A 19422-nucleotide genomic window follows, 5' to 3' on the forward strand; every position below is an offset into this window, starting at 1 on the left:
TTTTGAAGATACCTTAAAATTTGTGAGCCTAAATGTAGCCATTATTGAGACCATTAGTTCTGCTCCTTGTTTGCTGTTTTTGTTTTTTTGTTTTCTTTATGATTCTCAGTTGTTCTCTTGCAGACCTGCCAGCCTAAGTAGTGTTGGGATCAAGAAAAATGGGCCTTGGTGGTTTGTGTTCCTGGAGCCATGTCCATGCCAGTGGACCATGGCAGCTAGACACAGATGATGCTCACACGCTCCAGAAGAGACTCTGACATCTCTGTTGCCATTGTTGCTGTTATAGTGGTGGTGGCCACTGCTGCTATTGTTTCTGGGATTGCTATTTCATAATTGGTTACTACAGCTAGCACAGTGGAGACCCTGGCAGCAAAAGTAGCTACCACAGTTAGTTAATCTTTCTTCTTATTGGGCATGATAAATTTTATTCCACTATTATACATTAAAATTGGCTTTGAAAGTTGTAAAATTATTAAATCTCAAGTTCCATTTGCTTATGGGATACCACCTTACAATAACTCCAATTTGCAGTAAGGCTCGTTTAAGAAGGGAATGGTTCAATTGCCTTTAGCCTCCTGGCTATGGGTGGGTTAGGACTTCTGTTGGTCTTTTCTGTGTCGCACAGATTGTAAGCTCAGTGCCACTTTGAGATCTTTGGCAGCAGTCACTCTACAGCTCACGCGGTTGAGTCTGTATGATAATGAGTATTCAGAGACGAGTAATACTTGGGGGGCAGCCATCAACCTAAGACAGAGCACTTGTGTGGCCTGGGCAGGTGTCTCTATGACAGGTAAGGTGGTCTGCTGACGTCCCATGCAACCTAAGTCAGAAGCTCATTTAAAAAAAAGGGGGGACCTGTGGGCGCCATGGGCCCTGGCCCCCGACTGTGAGTGGCTGCCTCCTTGCTTGTTGACCTTGATCAGATGTCCTCCCTATTCAGATTCCCTGCCGGTATCCACCCTTCTGAATGCTTAAGGGAAGTTCCTTGTTTGTGTATCCTGCATATTGGGCGTTAACAACTTAGATGCAAGAATGTAGAACATTGGGTCTGGAATGTAGACCATTGGTATCGGACTTCTGCCCTCCGGCGGGGGTTCCTCCATTTGTGTTGTAAGCCTATATTTAAGGTTTCTTCCCTCTTTCAATAAACGGCATTCAGCATTCAGCCGTGGCGAATGAAAAAAAAAAGTTTGTTCTAAATGTTGATTAAAAATATGAACACATAGGAAGGAAGTGGATTGGGCAAAACTAATGTAGGATTTCTGCATTCCAGAGTGAAAGGAACAGCAGTGCTGGTGTGCTATTTAGTGTGGTGAAGGGAGGAAACAATGCACCATGAGTTCATAACAACAGAGAACATGCAGTTTAAAGACGTCACCAAAAAGTTGACTGCTTGAGAAATGAGACTAGTAATAAAAAGCAAACTTAGAAGCTTTTCAAAAACAACTTACATCCGACCTTACCTCATCTCAACCCATCACTGTCTCAAATAGTATTAGAGCTAGGAACATCCCCCAATGTTGTATGATATTTTGGGTTAAATTTTGACAGAGGTAAAAAATGGTGTCCCAGAAAACTGTGCTGTTTCACTCTGAACAGGACCCTCCTTTTTCGGGTGAGCTCCCCACACAGCACTGATGCTGCAGGAGGATGCAGAGCCCAGGTGGTGCCTCAGCCTGAATGCTGCATCTGTGCGTTTGTAGCAGCTGTTCTGAGGCTGAGGGGCAGTTCCTCATCTCTTGTACTTCGGGGTCATAATTTTACTGAAAGAGAACTCAGATCTTTTCTTTGCAAAAGGAGAAACAAGTAGATGCAACTAAGATCTGTCCCATAGGAGTGAAGCATTTCCCAAGATTCCACTTTCTCTGTGTGTTGCCTTCCTGGAACATGCCAACTCCCTGAACATGTCTGAAGCTGGAATCTGATCTCTTATCTGCAAGTTTCCAATCATTTGTGTCCAGCTCTGCACTTGTGACTCAGGGCACATGAGCATCCAGGTCCCTCAGTCCCATCCTCAGGGGATCTATAGGTGACATGTCTTTTCACCTTTCCCACAGTAAGTCTGAAAGCCCTCCATGCCTGAGAAAGGCTGGCTTCCTGATGCGAGCTTCAGGAGGCACTGAAGACCCATTTTAGTGTGTTGCACATGTAGGAAAGGACCCTGAGGGACAATCTTCACATTGATGAACTCAAAGTCAAATTCAACAAACATCAATCTAATTCAAGACTTAGTTGTTGTCGTCGTCGTACCCCCCCCCCTCGCCCCCCGTGCAGTCCCTTTGCCTTTCTTATAAAGTACAACTTAATTCCTAAGTGTCACACGCCATATTCTAGGTCCTGCCCACAGGAGGAGACTATGCCATGAATGAACACCAGGGGGCAGGAGTTATGAGCATAGCCTTCCAATGCCACTACCACAATTCTCATTTCTCTCTGTCTCTGTCTCTGTCTCTGTCTCTCTCTCTCTTTCCCTGTCCACCTCCTTCTGTGTGGTATGTATATGTGTTAATGTGTGTATGTGAGAGAAAGAGTGTGTGTGTGGTGTCAGTCAATATGAAGTCATTGAGAACCAAATAGGTACCATTCAATGAGGCATTTTTGTACAAAACGAAGAACACAAAGGATTCAATCTTCTTTAGACAGATCAGAGTGCACTGTGTGGTACAGCAAACAGTGAGGGCAGAAATTAATATTGGAAGCAGAATTATAAACAGTAATTTAGGGAGGGGAGATACAGATTCCAACATCAGAAACTGTCTGGAAATAAACCAACGTGACTTTGAGTTAAGGAGTCAAGAAGCAAGTTAACATAATGTTGAACACCACTAGCCAAAGGCTGTGAAATCTTGATGGCAACACCTGTGTGTATAATGAATAACAGTGGATTATATTAATAAGTCCAACCCAGCATTCATGCCAGCCAGATCTAAGATATGATATTGGCCATTTTATCTTCACCTGGCAAATGAAAAGTGTAATTGAGGGGAATCCAGGAAATAACTCTTAATCATGGTTTACTTTTGAATACAATTTAAAACTCTGGACCATACCACTGGGGTCTCCTTAGACCTTGAGCCTGTTTGGGTAAGGGACTCTGGAGCACATGCTTCATTAACCCCTCATTAAATATTCTTCCAATCTGGATAATCTATCACCTACATGTTCTACAAAGATTATCTTAATAATTTATCACATTAATACTCATATTATGGTCTTTCACATGCATAAATCTAGCTTTGGAGAATTTAGGTGAGTTTACTAAATAACAATCTCAGTTATTGATCAGGGAGGCCCCAGAGGTATACAAAATGACACTGGATATTGTCATAGTTCTTGGCTGCCCACTGTAACTAGATAGTGAGATCCAATGCTTAAAGCCACCACATTCTACTGTTACATGACATAGAGAAACCAACCTTGAACTGACTGGGGGAAGTCCACCCTGCTAACTTGAATTCATAGCACTAGAAGGTCTTATGCAGGCTGCTGGGGAAGAAAGCATAGCAGTAGTTTTGACCAGAGCTGGACCCTGCATGCTACAGTACTGAACTTCCACATAATATGTGCTCAGGGGTGCAGCAGTGGCCTGACTGCTACAGAATAGCAATGCTTTCTGATTGGATTAGAAGCCTCCTCAACAGGAGGGAATTCATGCCTAGTACCACAATGTGGCCAAAAATCCCTTGGTTCAGGAGGCCTTAAGCATAGGGGAACTACTATTGGTATTTTGCTAAATAATCATGTCAAGTTGCCTTGTAAGTCTGTGTTTACTCACAGATTATAGCTAAGCTCAAATTTGGTTGGAGCATGTGTTTCAAGATGTTTCCATAACAGATTTTCCATACTGATTTGTTCAAAATGCCTTTAGTGTTAGTTATCCCTCCCCTCCTGTTTACCTGAAAATTTCATAATTTCATTTAACAGATGAGTAATATCCCAGAGTGTAAATGTACCACATTTTCACAATTCACTCTTCAGTTGGTAGACATCAGTAGGTGTTTCCAATTCCTAGTGATTATGAATAGAACATAATCAACATAGATGAACAAGTATCTCTATAGGAATATCAGACTCTTTAGGTTAAATCCTCAATAGTGGTATATGAGATCTTTTTGTAGATGTATGTTCAGCATTTGGAGGAACCTTCACACTGATTTCTATAAGGTTTATACCCTATCTATTTGCAGTCACATTGACACTGAGGAAGTTTTCCCCCTCATGTCATCCTCTCAGCTGGTGTCCTGGTCCTCTGGCTCTTACAATCCCTCCTGCTCCTTTTCTGTGGTTTTCCCTGGCCTTAGGTGTAGGAATTGCATTTTAAATATAATAACTTGGACTGGAGACCTCACAGCCGCTTATTCTCTGTATTTCATCAGTTGTCAATGACTGGAGTAACCTCCATCTGCTTCAAAATGAAACTTCTTTAATGAGGGGTGAGAACTGTTCTTATATGTGTGTTAATTATAAGTTTTTGTAATACTGTTACAAGCTACATTAATTAAGAAAGTGGCTAGACTAGGTTCTCCTATGGTCTACGACCTCTTCAGACATGGGTAGTTAACTAGGCTTGCAGTATTGGGTCTTATTTACTTCCTACTTAGCAGGCCTTAAGTCCAGTAAGACATATGTGTTAGTTTTTACCAAGATAGAAGTGCTACATTGCATCCTTATGGATGACTTGCCATTGAGGTCATTGTTTTGCTTCATAGCCTTTATATAGCTTGGTAGGAATATTTGTTGCTTTTCTCCCTTGGAATCTTGCACATACTATGAGAACTCATTCTTTGGGAAGAGTCTTCAGGTCATTTCTAGATAAATTCCTCCATTCCTATGTCTGAAGCATGTGGTGTTCTTAGCAAAATAGCCTTACCTACAAGTTCTATGAGGCAATCAAACCGATGGAAATAGCGTAGGTCATTTGGAAGAGGCTCTTGAAGCCCCTAACCAACAACTTGAAGGCGGTTTCTCATGCCTGGCACTGAGGTTTTATTAGATGTAGCATTCAATCTAGCTTTGGCAAGCACTCACCTCAGAGATTCTGTTTTATGCTGTGCCATTTGAAGTAGATTTTGGAGTTCAGAAATTCAATTTGACAATTTATTTTGCACCCTAACCAATAAGATAGAGTGTACTTTTTTTTAACTGATAGGCCAGTTGCTCTGATGTGCTCATTACATGTTCTATGACATTATTTTTTATTCTTCTCTCATATATTATATGCCAATGGCAAATTCCAAACCCTCTCCTTCCACCAGACTCTCCCCATCTACCTTCCATCTCTCCAGATCCATCGCCCTTCTGTTTACCTTCAGAAAAGAGCAGGCCACCCAGGAATATCAACCAAATACTGTTGTGGGATATTTGATCACACTGTGTGAAGATGTGTTGCTGTTTTACCTCATCTACCTCAGGTGCCTTCTGATTGGTTTAATAAATATCAGAATATTCAATAGCTAGACAGGAAAAGATGGGAGGGAATTCCAGGTAGTAAGGAACTCTGGGAGAATCTGAGAGAGGGGATTTACCAGTGAGACATGAAAGAAGTCAGATGTACAGAACGGAGGAGAGGTATTATGCCATGAGGCAAAATGTAGATTAATATAAATAGATAAAATTAAGTTATAAGAGCTAATTAGGAACAAGCCTAAGCTAAGGCCAAGATTTTATGCTTAATAAGAAGTCTCCTTGTCATTATTTGTGAGTTGACTGTTCAAAGAACAATCTGTTGTGAAATATGACATAATAAACTACAAGAAAACCAGACATACACTGTCACATCAAGGCTGGACAAGGCAAACCAGTAGGAGGAAAAGGGTCCCATAGGCAGGCAAAAGAGTCAGAGACAACCCCTGCTCCCACTGTTAGGAATCCCATAAGAAGACCAAGGCACTCTGCCTTAACATATGCAGAGGACCTAGGTCAGACCCCTGCAGGCTCCCTAATCTCAGCAAGACCCCATAAGTCCCAGTCAGTTGACTCTGTAGGCCATGCACTCCTGTTGTCCCTCTGGTTCCTCCAGTACTTCTTCCCCCTCCTCTGCAGGACTCTCTTATCTCTGCCCAGTGTTTGGCTGTGGACTCTGCACCTGCTCTCATCAGCTGCTATAGTCCCTCTGGTCTCTTTGATGGTGATTCTGCTAGGATCCATCCAGTGCCAGGTGTGTATTTTCTTTGCTGCTCTTTGGGTATGAAGATATGAGTCTTTCTTGAGAGACACCTTGGTGGTTGATTTCAGATCCTTCTGCCTTTACAGAGAGATAAATATGAGTAGTAGAGCATTTTACCTTAAATCACAGTTTTGTTCCCAGAGCTGAGATGCATCAAAACCTTGGCCACCTTTCCCACACTTCAGAAGCATTGTCAGACAACCTAACTCTAATCCCAGGAGAGCGACGACACCATGTCCTCAGGATTGAACCAAAGTGCAATGGCAGATGAGAGTGGACACAAAGGGGGAAGGATTTCTGCCTCCTATAAAAGACAAGGAACTGGCTCTCAGGGCATCATCTTTAGAGCTCCAACAGCTGTATTTCCTGAGCAGAAACACTAAGTGGAGACTAATGGCAAGTAAGGTGGCTTAAATGAGAAAGGCCCCCATAGGCTCATATATCTCAATGTTTGTTTACCAGTTTGTGGACTGTTTAGAACAGATCAGGATGTGTGGCCTGCTCAGAGGAGGTGTGTTGCTGGTGGTGGGCTTTGTAATCTTAAAGCTGAAGCCAGGCCCAGTCTCTCCCTTTCTCTGTCTCTCTGCCTCTTGTTTGTGATCAAATATAAGCTCTCAGCTATTGTTTCAGAACCATTCCTGCCTGTCTGCTACTGTTCTCCCCACCATGATGGTCAGGGACTCTCCCTCTAAAACTGTAATCAAGCCTCCGATTATATGCTTTCTGTTATAAATGGTCTTGGTTATGATGTATCTTCAGAGCAATAGAACAGTAGCTAGGACCAGAAGTTAGTTTAAACCCTCTATAACATGGACTAAGCAGAGAAAGAGTCTAAATTACTTGTGGAGTGAGACTGAAGCAGATTTTCAAAGACTAGCATCTATGTTCCTCATTTGCTCATAAATTTGTGGGCTAATAACCGAATATTGCTGGAGAATTTCAATCACTAAATTTTGTTAGACATCTTGGTAGAGATAAATCCCATCTCCAGCTTTTCCTGGAGATGTTTTTGTCTGAGAGGTCCTTCACTTAGGGACAGAACATTATTTTATTTAGGGATCAAAGTCCAGGTTGTCTCTAGCAATGACTTCTATCTGCCCTGTCACAGTATCCACAGAGAATCCTAGTTTTCTAGGAATTTGACCTGAGATGAGCTGCTGTGTTTCAGGAGTCTGGGTAAACCCCACTCCAAGAAGGCACACAGCCCTCCCTCACAGGCCACTCCCTCAGCCTCCTGCACCCTGGGTTTGTGTGCAGCTTCCCCTGCAGTCCCCTCACTGTGGCACTCAGAGCACAGTAGTACAGGGCAGAGTCTGCCAGCTGCACTGAGGACTTCTGCAGGTGGAAGGAGCTGCTGCTCTTCTGGAGAGTGGCCTGGAACCCTTGGTGCTCTGTCCTCTGGTTGTCTGTGGAGCTCTTCAGGAGTAGCCGAGGGGCTTTGTTGAGATATTGCACATACCAGATAAGGAAAGGACTATAGGTAGTCTGATAGGTGCAGTTTATCATCACAGGCATCCCCTCTGTTATTGTGACCTGGCCTTCTGTCTGGGTCACTGAATCTGCATTGATCTTTCCTGAAAATCAATTAATCATCAATCAATCAACAAAGAAATTACATTGCTATGTGAGGTAACAGGCTAAAGACTTCCTCAGTTGTAAGGAAATAACAACCACACTTAGGGTAAATGTAACTTACTGAACATTAAGAGGAGCAGCAGAACTGAGCAGGTATCAGGGAGCATGTTCATAGAAGAAAATGACACTTGGTTCTTGAGTGCACCAAACTCACAGGACAAGTCTCCTGCAGGACCTTATTGAAACTCCTCACTCATAAACAAGGGCCTCCTTCTGCACAATGACAGTCTATCATGTGAAGTCACCACCTGGATGCAGACATTAACCACAACTGAAGAGGCAGCGCCCTCTGCTGATTTCCCTTCAAACTGCACCACAGATGTCTGCACAACATGCTGAATAAACTTGAAACCTCACCCAAAGGAGGCAGGTCTCAATTCCACAGTGGATGTTTGAAATCACTAGTATTACTGAACTATGTGTATGCTATGCTTTTTAGTGTGACCAATGTAAATTAAATAACACACACACACACACACCAACACCTCTGATAAAACTTATCTTTATCTGATAAAACTTACTTTTTCTCATTTTATTAGTTCTTAGAGAATGTTATACAATTAATTTTGATTATATTCACCTCCACTCTTGAAAGATCCATCCACTCTTCCTTACAAATCCAGTTTTGTGTCCGCTGCCCTGACTTAAAAAAATACATCAGGTTTGCATTACACTTTGTCCTGTCCATATACTCTTGGATGTGTGGCCTTCAGTGGAGGCTTGTCTATGCACTAGGGGATTCATCTTTAAAGAAACCTAAATCTTTCTCCCGGCAGCTACCAACTGTCCCTAGCTCCTTAGCTGAAGATGGGATACCCTCTGCTTGCTGGGATTGTTTCTGGTCTGATCCTTTGCAAATCTTATGTGTGCTGTAAATCTTTGTGAGTTTATGTGTGCAGCTGCTATGCTGAGTCCAGAAAACATTGTCTCCTTGTGGTCATCCTTAACTATGGCTCTTACAATATTTCCTCTTCCTCAGTGACCTGGAGGAGGGTGTGTGATGTAGATGTCCTACCTGGGGCTGAGTATGCCACAGCCTCTTCTTCTCTGAAGAACAGTGAGTTCTGGTTCTCTGTGACAATCATCATGTGCTACAACCAGGGAAAGAGAATCATGAATTTTTATTTCAGTTTTTAGAATATTTTGTTTTTGTTTTTTGAAACAGGGTTTCTCTGTGTAGTTTTGGTGCCTGTCCTGGCTCTCACTCTGTATACCAGGCTGGCCTCCTCGCTCTGTAGCTCAGGCTGGCCTTGAACTCACAGAGATCTGCCTGGCTCTGCCTCCCAAGTGCTGGGATTAAAGGCATATGCTGCCATTGTCTGACTAGAGTAATTTTTTTAATGAAGAAAAGCGAGAAAAAAAACTGTCCAAAATAGTTTTAAGTGACTCGAAGATAACTTTCTTATTTTGTATTTTAAATATCTACACTATGCTTGGCACTTGCCAACTATCAACTGACAAATGCTGTGCCTGAGACACAGGATGTGGACTGGGCTCCAGTCCCTGCGGCAGGTTTGAGGACAGGCTGCAGGTGCCTGTGGAGCAGTGTGCACTTGCAGCACAGAAGTACATGGCAGAGTCTCCAGGCCGGGTGTCTGTGATGTGCAGGGAGAAGTGTTTGGCTTTCTTATCCTGTAAAACGATCAGTCTTTGCTCCTGCTTTCTTTCCACCGTGGAACGAATGTCAATAATGAGCTGAGGATGCTCTCCAGGTCCTTGCTTATACCAAGGGAAGTAGGACGAGACACTGTCTGTGTAAGTGCAGTTGATGACAGCGGTGGCTCCCTCCTGGACTCTAAGAGTGGAAGGATGCTGCTCCACCTGCTCACCTTGGATCACCCCTGTGCAGAAAGATGGAAAGAAAGGAAAAAAGGCTGTCAGGTCATCAGTTTGCAGAATTCTCTCTCTCTCTCTCTCTCTCTCTCTCTCTCTCTCTCTCTCTCTCTCTCTCTCTCTCTTTTATAGTAACAGAGAAAACCTGGATGAAGTATAGTTCCTCCTAAATGTCTCAAAAATGCCCATTGAGTATTATATGACCCTAAAATATTAACTCACCATCCAACTTCAACCACAGAAACATGAATAAAGTAGGAACAAATGTCTTCATTGTTCTTCCAATTAAACTAAGATCCAGGGCACAATCGGGATGACTAGCAGGTCAGCTACAGCAACCAGGGTGTTGTTCTTTCTCAGTAACAATTCTGCTCTTGAGTCATCTACTCAGCCACTGAGAGAAAGGCTGGGCTTCTGCCCTAAGCCTGCACAATCAGTGCAAGGAAGTCAATCCTCTGCATACTCCCCAGCAACTGAGATCTGCTACCACCTTGTGGTTGTACCTTTAATCACTGAGCCTGCGAGGGACTCAGACATGTAAAACAGCAGTATGTAGTATCAAGTGGCTATACGTGCTGAGGGATCAAGAATAGTATTTGTACACACTGGTGAGCCTGTTTCTTATACTTAAATCTAACATAGCATATATATAATTCTTCACATATAAATATATATATATTATATAAATATACATATTCGATGTGTTCCTTTGTGTGTATCTGTGTGTGTGTGTAAAAACATTTAATTGATCTAGAACTGTGTTTACTAATCCACTTCCATATCTCAGAATTCTGAATCACTCACCAAACATTTCTCCCTTTTCTCAGAGGCAGACAAATAGGTCAGTATTTATCCTTGGTGGGTATGGCACTCTGGAAAATGCTAATTTAGGGCTCTCATGGGTTTGAGTTACAAGAGAAAAATGTTCTATTTCAGTGAGCTCTTGTTGACAATACAGATATGTTTTTATGTATGTATCTTCCTTTCCAGAGATGTTTGCCTTGAATCACAAATGTGCTTAGCTATTCTTAGTTAAATTCTCAGAAGTCATTTGGTCTTGAGGATGGTACCATCCATTTCACTCACTCACTCCCACGGCATCTAGATTGAATTACTGATGAAAGAGCAGTCGTGGATTCCCTAGAGAATCTGCCAAACCTTGCAATAAACCAATCTTTCCTCCTTCCTGTGGACCCTCCCAGCATCCCCTGCTTCTAGTCCATTGCCTTTCCTTCCTGTCAACTATGAACAGCTATAAACTGTCTGTCTGGGAACTCAGTGTACACCCAGGGTTGGGAAGCCGATAGGCCAGAGTCACTGACTTTCCTGTCCTCTGTTTCAGTTCCCCAGGTACCATTCCCAGCACTGTAGCAGACCACTTGTAGGTCCTGTCCTTGCTCTCTGCTTCCATCCCCCAGGGACTCCACCAAACCTTGCAGAGGCCTCAGCTTCCCTCCTTCCTGTGGACTACGTCAGCATCCCCTCCAGTCCACCCCTTCCCTTCCTCTCACTGTCCGACATAGAAAAGCAGTTTCCAGCCCAGTGACCACACTGGAAGGAACTCAGGTAGGTTATTCACACTATCCTTCCAGTCCTCCATTACAATCTCTCCATTCTCATCCTCAGCCTGGTAACAACCTGCTCACAGGTCCCTTCCTCAACTTCATTCACTGGACACTACAACTCTTGGGTCAGACCCAGGGTCCCACCCCTTCCATCCCCATGTCTCCACATAATCTTTGCCTTACTGCAACCTACTTCAGGATACTCTCTTCGCACCACACCCCCAACTTCTTATGGATCCCACCTCTAGGTGTGAACAGCATCTCCTTAGCTTGTTAATGAAGCCTCTCAGCTTTTCTCCTAGTCTACATCTATGCCTTTCTGCCATACACTGGCCCATAGAAGCACTCCCTACAAGGCAATAACAACCATACTTTGCTAAGATCCACAGAGTTCATCAGAAACCAAGGAATAAAACATCCACTGAATAAAAAAAAAGCAGTTATTAAAATATAAAAATACAATCACCCCAACTCTAGACATGTGCACATAACAATCATTAATAACCAAGACAACATGTCTCCACCAGAATCCAGTACCCATACTTAGAACAGATCCTGAAAATGCAATATAGCTGAACCAAGGGAAAAGGACTTAAAAAACAGATATTATAATTTTTTCCAAGGATCTTAAAGAGAATATGAATAAATCCCTTAATGAAGTCTGTGAAAACATAAACAAACAGTGGAATAAAATGAAGTAAACAGTTTTAAGACCTACAAGTAGAAATAGAATTACTAAAGAAAATACAAACTGAGATAAAACTGGGAAATTACAATTTAGGAAGTCAAACCAAAGACTCAGAGGTAAGATTTACCAATGAAGCAGAAGAAACAGAAGAAGGAATCCAGGCACTGCAGACAAGGTAAAAGAAATGGACACCCCACGTTAAAACAAAACAAAAATAGAAAACATACAAACAAAACAAAAAACTGTGAAATCTAAAAACAACAGACAGAAATGAGGGAAACAACACAAGTCACAATGTCCTCAGACATAATAAAATATCCTGGATAAACTAATCATGCAGGTGAGGAACTAGTACATCAACAATTTTAAAACACAGAAGAAAGAAACAGAAGGAATCAGATGATGAAAGCATCTCCCCTGCTCATGGATTGGTAGGATTAATATAGTGAAAGCAGTCATCCTACCAATAGTAATTGACAGATTCAGTGCAATTTCTGTCAAAATTCCAACACAGTTCTCCAGGGAAATAGAAATCAACTAATTTTTCTGCTTCATAATGAAACACAAAACACTCAGGATAGCTAAAATAATCATGAAAAATAAAAGAACTTCATAAAGTATCACCACCCCAGATTTTAATTGTATTGCAGAGTGGTAATCAGAAAAACAGTATGGTGTTAGCATAAACACCAGACACGCTGATGGATGGAAAAGAAGTGAAGACCCAGATATAAGTCCACATAGCTATGAATGTCTCATTTGATAAAGAAGCCAGGTATACTTACCAGGAAAAAAAGACAGCATATTTAACAAATGATGCTGTTCAAAGTGAATGGCTACATGTAAAAGAATACAAGGAGAAGATTTATCACCCTGTACAAAACTCAAGTCCAAATGGGTCAAAGACCAAAAAATAGGTCCAAATACTCTGAATTTAATAGAAGAGAAATGTGAAATAGTCTTGAACTCATTGGTATGGGAAAAGGCTTTCTGGATAAGACACTAATAGTAATGGTCACTGGAAACAATAATCGAAGAGAGGAAAGTCATAAAACTGAAAAGCTTATGTATGGGCAAAGTAGATCATCATTTGAACAAAGTGGCAATTTTCAGCTTCTTAGATGCTTAGGGTCTGAGGATTCTCTCTGCTTCTAGGCTGTTCACCTGTAGACAGAGACACAAGCTAGAAATCAAAAGTCAGCATTTATACTTTCCAAGTGCATGTTCAAATTATCAAAAACACTTGGCCTCTTCAATGATGTAGCCCTGAACTTAGATGTCCCTGTTCCCATTACCAATAGATTGAACTCACTAGCTAGTTGTAGGCAAACAGCCATCAGAACTCCCAGAGTTTACTCAGTCTCCCTTTTTTCACAGGGGATGCAGCTCTGGACTCTGATTTGGAACTAGGTTCCTAAGAGAGAAAATTTAGTTCCCCAATTGAGTGTGTGTTTAGTCTATTTCCCAGAGCTCTGGGTTTAACCTAAGCAGTCAGAGGAAAGCTCAGTCTACACACACACACACACACACACACACACACACACACACACACACACACACACGAGGAGGCATGGCTTAAAATCAAGTCTTAATGGACAGAAGCATCGCCACCTTGCCATCTGTCATCTGGTGTTTGCCACCTCATTTTGCTACTTGAACAAGGTATGAGATATTTGAGGGTCCAGAGCTGATTCAGAAGAAATTGCAAAGCAGTTTTGATCTCTGTCTTGTCCTAGAACAGATTAAGAGGTAACAGTCTAATTCATGTCTTCATGAACGAGGACAGAGTTGTATATGGATCCCAGAAATGCAGAGTTTGTGTTTTGCTTTGTTGGTTGGTTTTTAGTTTTTTGGTTTTTAGATAGCAGGCCCTTTCACAACTCAGTTGTACATGACCAAAGTCCCTGGTGCCAGACACTGACATTCACCAAAAATTGACCTGGAACAGTGTCTCTGAGTTTGTGATCTGCTATCAATGAAGGCAAAAGATGTGGACTCTTGTATGTGTATGCAAAGTCAAGGCTATGGTGATATTTTATTTGTACTGAAATGTGATTTTAATTTTATGTTAATAAATAAAGTTGCCCTGGGGTCAGAGCTATTAGAGCCATAGCAAGAGCGTGGTGGTTAGAAGAGCTAGGTAGATTTCTGTGTGTTCAGGGATACAGCCAGTATTGGAGACATACGCCTTTAAGACCTGGAGGGCGGTACTTACAGGCAGTGATGAGGCAGTCATGTGGTTGGGTTTACAACCAATGAGAAGGCTGAACAGAAAGACTATTTAAACACAGACAAACAGGAAGTAGCTCTCTCTCAGGGAAGTTAGGAGCACTGCAGGAGGTAAGATTTTATCTCTGAGCTCTGACCTCTCGGCTTTCTCTTTTACATTGGCTCTGTGTTTCTTATTTTAATAAGACGATTGGTTACATCTACACAAGGCAATCTTTATTAAAATATTTACAGAAAAGTGAGAAATTAAGGAAAAGTAAGAGAAATTTCAGAAAAAGAATAATTTCAGAGAGGAGGGAACTTTCACCCTCTTTGTCTGGGGTCTTTATAGGGCTACGGAAGGGATTGGACAAGTGCTGACATAATTGTGTTGGGATTGGTTAGTTTTCTGGGTGATCACAGGCTGAACCAGTCTAAGCCCCACATGCTCTATGCATGTCCCAAGTTGGGAGATGATCATGTGATGTTCAGGTACTACCTACCCAATCAGAAGTTGTTAAAGATTCCCTCTACCCACCTCTGAGTTGTGCTTTCGTGAATGCTGACCTTGGTTGCCTCACAGCTGATAGTCACTGACTGGTATTGATACTTCTACTTTGCAGGTGTCTCTAGTGCTAGTAAATATATTAAACTTTTTATTTTCATAGCTAACAAGAAACATCTTCATGGAACCCAGAGAATACTGTGAGATTGCAAAAGGAAACTGAATTGGAACTACACAAAATTCAGCAAGGTGGAAACTGGTGGGAACCAAAATATAAATGAGAACTTTGACACAGACTCCAAGAAGTACAAAGGATGTTCCCATGGACTCAACAGGGGCAGGACCAGCGGTTTGCACCTGGATACCTCAGGAATTTCAGAGAGGTATAAGCAGATCTGAGACTCCATTTATGAAGCACTTGCCTTGAACCAACAGTGATAATCTGATCATCCAAATAAAAAGTCAAAGAGTATCTCCCAGCTGCAAAGAAGGAATGTGAGTTCAAACAAGAGCCAACAATCAGATTAGTGTTGCTCTTAAACTTGGTCAAAGATGCTTTCTTTCTGTGAGTTGACACAGAGATGCGTAACCGCCCAAAGTATTGAGAATAGGTGTTGAGTGTCCAAACCTAAGTGGGGTATCTGCATCAGCTCCTCCAATGCTAGAAAAAAGTCACAAAGGAGGGGGTTGAAAAATGTAGAAACCCAAGCATAAGAATGCTCAAAGTGCTAAGAAAAGTGCTCAGGCATAGATGAAACACCTCTACCAACTCTTCATCCCAACAATGCTTAGGGAATATCTTGGAAGAAAAGTGAAACAAAATAAAACAAACAGACCTAGATGATGAGGAGAAGAGCTTCAAAATACTTTTCTCTGGGCATGACAAGGCTGTTGCACACATGAACTCACAGGCCTTGTGGTTACCTGTACCCGACATGCACAAAATCAAGACAGCTTAAAATTCAAGCATCAGATGAAAGGGTCTCCTGAGGCCCCTTTTCTTGCTGAGGCTTGATGGCTTTTGGCACAAGGAGAGTCATTTTTCTTTAGGAAAATGGCCACTTGTAGGTTACCCGTGTATTAGTAGATGATCCCACACCCATAAGCATATGAGCAGCAATAATTAGATTCAGTGGGTAATGAAAAAAAGAGGATGAGAAGAAATATGAGACATGAAGCTTAGAGCACCATGTGTTCAGGATTTTCTTAAGGTAAATACTTTTCTGATCAAGCACACTTTAGTTCAGGCCTATTGGGGCCCAATAGGTTTTTGTGCAGGCTGCAGGTGCCTGGGGAGCACTGTGTTCTCACTGCACAAAGGTAGACAGCTGAGTCACCGGGCTGGGAGTCTCTGATATGCAGGGAAACATGCCGACTGGCTTTGTTGAGGTGAACTGCGAATCTGCCTTCTTTTTTACCACTGGAGAATACAAACAGGAGCAACTCCAGGCCTTTCCCAGATCGCTGTCTGTACCAGCTGAAGTAATCCGAAGCACTATCACTGAAAGTGCAGTTGAGAGAGGCCATGGCTCCCTCTGGGACACTGAGGGATTCCGGGTTCTGCTGCACCTTCTGCTGGCTGCTCACCCCTGTGCAGAAAGACAAAGGTCACACAACCAAGACTCAATGCAAGACTCAATTCTAACATTCTAAAATGGCTTTTCCATGGGCCTCCCACCCCTTAACTAGAGATGAAAAATTTGTGTTCCTAGAGTAGGCAACAACTCCACATATCACACCTTATATCCAAAAGAAGTGCCGCAGGGTGGTGGTGGCACACGCCTTTAATCCTAGCACTCGGGAGGCAGAGCCAGGCGGATCTCTGTGAGTTCGAGGCCAACCTGGGCTACCAAGTGAGCTCCAGGAAAGGCGCAAAGCTATGCAGAGAAACCCTGTCTCGAAAAACAAAAACAAAAAAAAGTCCCAAAACTCACAATTAAACTGAAGCCACAGGACCACTAGTGAAACACTCAAGGATTTCATTATTCCTTTTTCTCTCTTCACTGAGGATCAAGAGTTTAAGCCTGGGTAAAAGAAAAAAAAATCCGTTTCCCGTTTCTAATGTTTCTCCTTCAGGAAACATCAAGATACTGTGCTACAAGTAGGAAAACAAAGCTGTTTTCCTCAACCTTGTGACACCAGCAAACCCCTCCCCCCAAACGCTGTCACTCAAAACCACATGAGAGGCCCCCCCATATCTCTAAGAAGAGACTGCCATCTTGTGGATACTGAAAACAGTGACCAAAGATTTGATAAAAATAAATATTCTTAAGTGAGAAGCTAAAAGTAAAAATCTGGAATCTTAGTTAAATACAAACTTAAGATACATCTGCTTCAATGTGAGGGAGCATATATGAATGAATTTCAAGTTAAACTTCAAATATTTCCTGAGTTACCTCAAGCAGCCACTTCCTTGTATTCAGTGATTCATACTTTGTATATCACCAACTCTGAGTGAGGTTCTTGTAGCTCAGGAGTATTTCATACTCCATAACTTCTCTCTGAGCCAGGCAATGCAGCTGTATAAAACACATCCTCTTTGACTTTTGAAAGAATTTTTTCTAATTAAAGGAATTCTAAAGAAACTGACTGGGTTAAAATCTCACTTAGTATATATGGTTCCATGTCAAAATCTGAGGAACAAATTTTTTTGTCTTTGAGACAGAGTCTGCTTTGATGGTTTGAATTAGAATGCCCCTCTTAGGGTCATATGTTTGAATGTGTGGTCCCTAGTTGGTGGGACTGTTTGGTAAGAATTAGGAGGTGTGGCCTTCTTGGAGGAGGTATGTCATTGGGATGAGCTCAGAGGTTTCAAAACCCCAAGCCATTTCCAGTTAGCTCTTTCTCTGTGTCTCCTGCTTGTGGATCAGGACGGAAGCTCTCTTCTCCTGCTCCAGCACTACACCTTCCTTCCTGCCTGCCTGCTGCCATGCTACCTGCCATGATGGCCATGGACTTACCTTCTTAAACTCTTTTCTATAAGTTACCTGGTCATGATGTCTCATCAAATTGGTAAACAAGTGACTAAGACAGGATATGGTGGTATAAATGAAAATGGTCCCCACAGGTTCATGTTGGGGGGTACTATTAAGAAGTGTGGCCTTGTTGAAGGAAGTGTGTCACTAGGAGTGAGCTTTAAGCTGTCAAGTACTTAAGCCAGGTCAAGGGGACTCTCTCTTCCTGCTCCGTGAATATCTGGATATGGAAATTTCAGCTCCTTCTCAAGCACCATGTCTGCCTGTGTGCCACCATTCTTCCTGCTATTCTGAAAATGGATTAAAACTTTTAACTGTAAGTCAGTCCCAGTTAAATACTTTCCTTTGTAAGAGTTGCCATGGTCATGGTGTCTCTTCATAGTAATGAGAACACAGGGTCACTCTTTGTAGTTTGGATGGCTCAGAACTCACTTTATAGACCAACCTGTTCTATAACTCACAAATCTATCAACCTCTGCTTCTTGAGTTTCACCTTTAAAGTCATGTACCACCATGCTTGGCTATGAGGAACACTTTTTATTAGTTGTCTTTATTTTTCGAAATTAAAACATAATTTTAACGTGCATAGAGTCCAGACTCCCTTACAGTGCATCATTATATTTTGCATTATGACACACTTACCTCCAACTAACAAGCCAGAACTATTTGATGGGTAGAGCAGAAGCCAAGAAACCCATGCCAATGTCCTTTTCAAGAATATCTTGCTCTTGAAAAACAAAACAAAGGCCTTTTTTTCAAGAAATGTGAGAGCCATAATAGGCATGGCCACAGCACAAGAAAGCTTCCATCATGCCTTAGATAATGACTGGAAATTCAATATGAAGCCTTAAAGACAGGGCATGGGCTTGAAGCACAGTGTTTATGATAAGCACACCTATTTTTAAGGTTTTTTAACAAAAGACAACATGAAATAAATAAGACATCGAATGCAGTAGAAGATGCAAGAACCATGTCTTGCTACAAACTTTTAAACAGAGTTGATCCAGCTGAAATCAGAGTTGTCCTGCAAAGGCTGAACTTGATGGTAAGGAAGTATGAAGTCCTACAGGTACATAGAGGGTGGTATTACCTTTGACCATGAACCAAAAAAACCAGCACGACATTCAATGTCACACTTTCATTTTCAATGAAGTAAATGACAATTTATTCCACAGGAAAAGCTGCTATGATCCTATGATTACATGATTTTCAAATATGCAAATTGTGTTAAAATGATGTCAGGAACCCTTTAAACACATAAAACTACACATATATTTACCTGTTATGTGGCTAGGAACACATGTATAATAGTATCTCATGCATTTATCTTTTAAGCTAGGTAAAAGGGAACATGCTACAAAAGATATTAACTTTTTATTTATCTATGTAGCAATGTTTATTATTGTTCATTAATTTTGTATGTCTCCAAACTATTGCATGTTCCTTTTTCATTTCAGCCTACAATATTATCCTTATGATTTCAAATTTAAATTTTAAAAACACTTATTAATTCTTTCAGAATTTCACATAATGTATTTTAATCCTATTTACATTCTATCTACTATCCATGGAAACCCCCAACCAACCCAGGCTGTTGTCAGGACTATATATTGCTCTCCACAAACCGATGACAAGGCACCCATGCTGAAGACAACACACAACTCATTAATCATGGAGAAGATGAGCTGATACCTGTGTAGATCCTTCATCCCTAGGTTATAGGGATATAACCTAGTTTATAGGAATATAGGAAACTTTGTTTTTGAAAGGTACTCTGCAAAGTATCAAAAGAGAAACACAAACACCAAACCTGTTACCAACCCTTTGATCCTCAGTGGTGCCCTGCT

General features: G+C 41.7%; 3 gene segments (V, D, J or C); all 3 read right to left on the reverse strand.

The window, feature by feature from the left end:
- Window positions 1-7330: 7330 nt before the first annotated feature.
- Window positions 7331-8007, reverse strand: LOC114688735. The segment is given in 2 exon segments: window positions 7331-7740; window positions 7863-8007. Coding segments are annotated over 2 exon segments (462 nt in total).
- A 1216-nt stretch (window positions 8008-9223) lies between these two features.
- Window positions 9224-10068, reverse strand: LOC114688734. The segment is given in 2 exon segments: window positions 9224-9642; window positions 9857-10068. Coding segments are annotated over 2 exon segments (471 nt in total).
- Window positions 10069-15827: 5759 nt separating this feature from the next.
- Window positions 15828-16681, reverse strand: LOC119088461. The segment is given in 2 exon segments: window positions 15828-16189; window positions 16535-16681. Coding segments are annotated over 2 exon segments (411 nt in total).
- Between the last annotated feature and the right edge of the window lie 2741 nt (window positions 16682-19422).

The sequence above is a fragment of the Peromyscus leucopus genome, chromosome 9, assembly GCF_004664715.2.
Source record: "Peromyscus leucopus breed LL Stock chromosome 9, UCI_PerLeu_2.1, whole genome shotgun sequence".
Lineage (NCBI taxonomy): Eukaryota > Metazoa > Chordata > Mammalia > Rodentia > Cricetidae > Peromyscus > Peromyscus leucopus.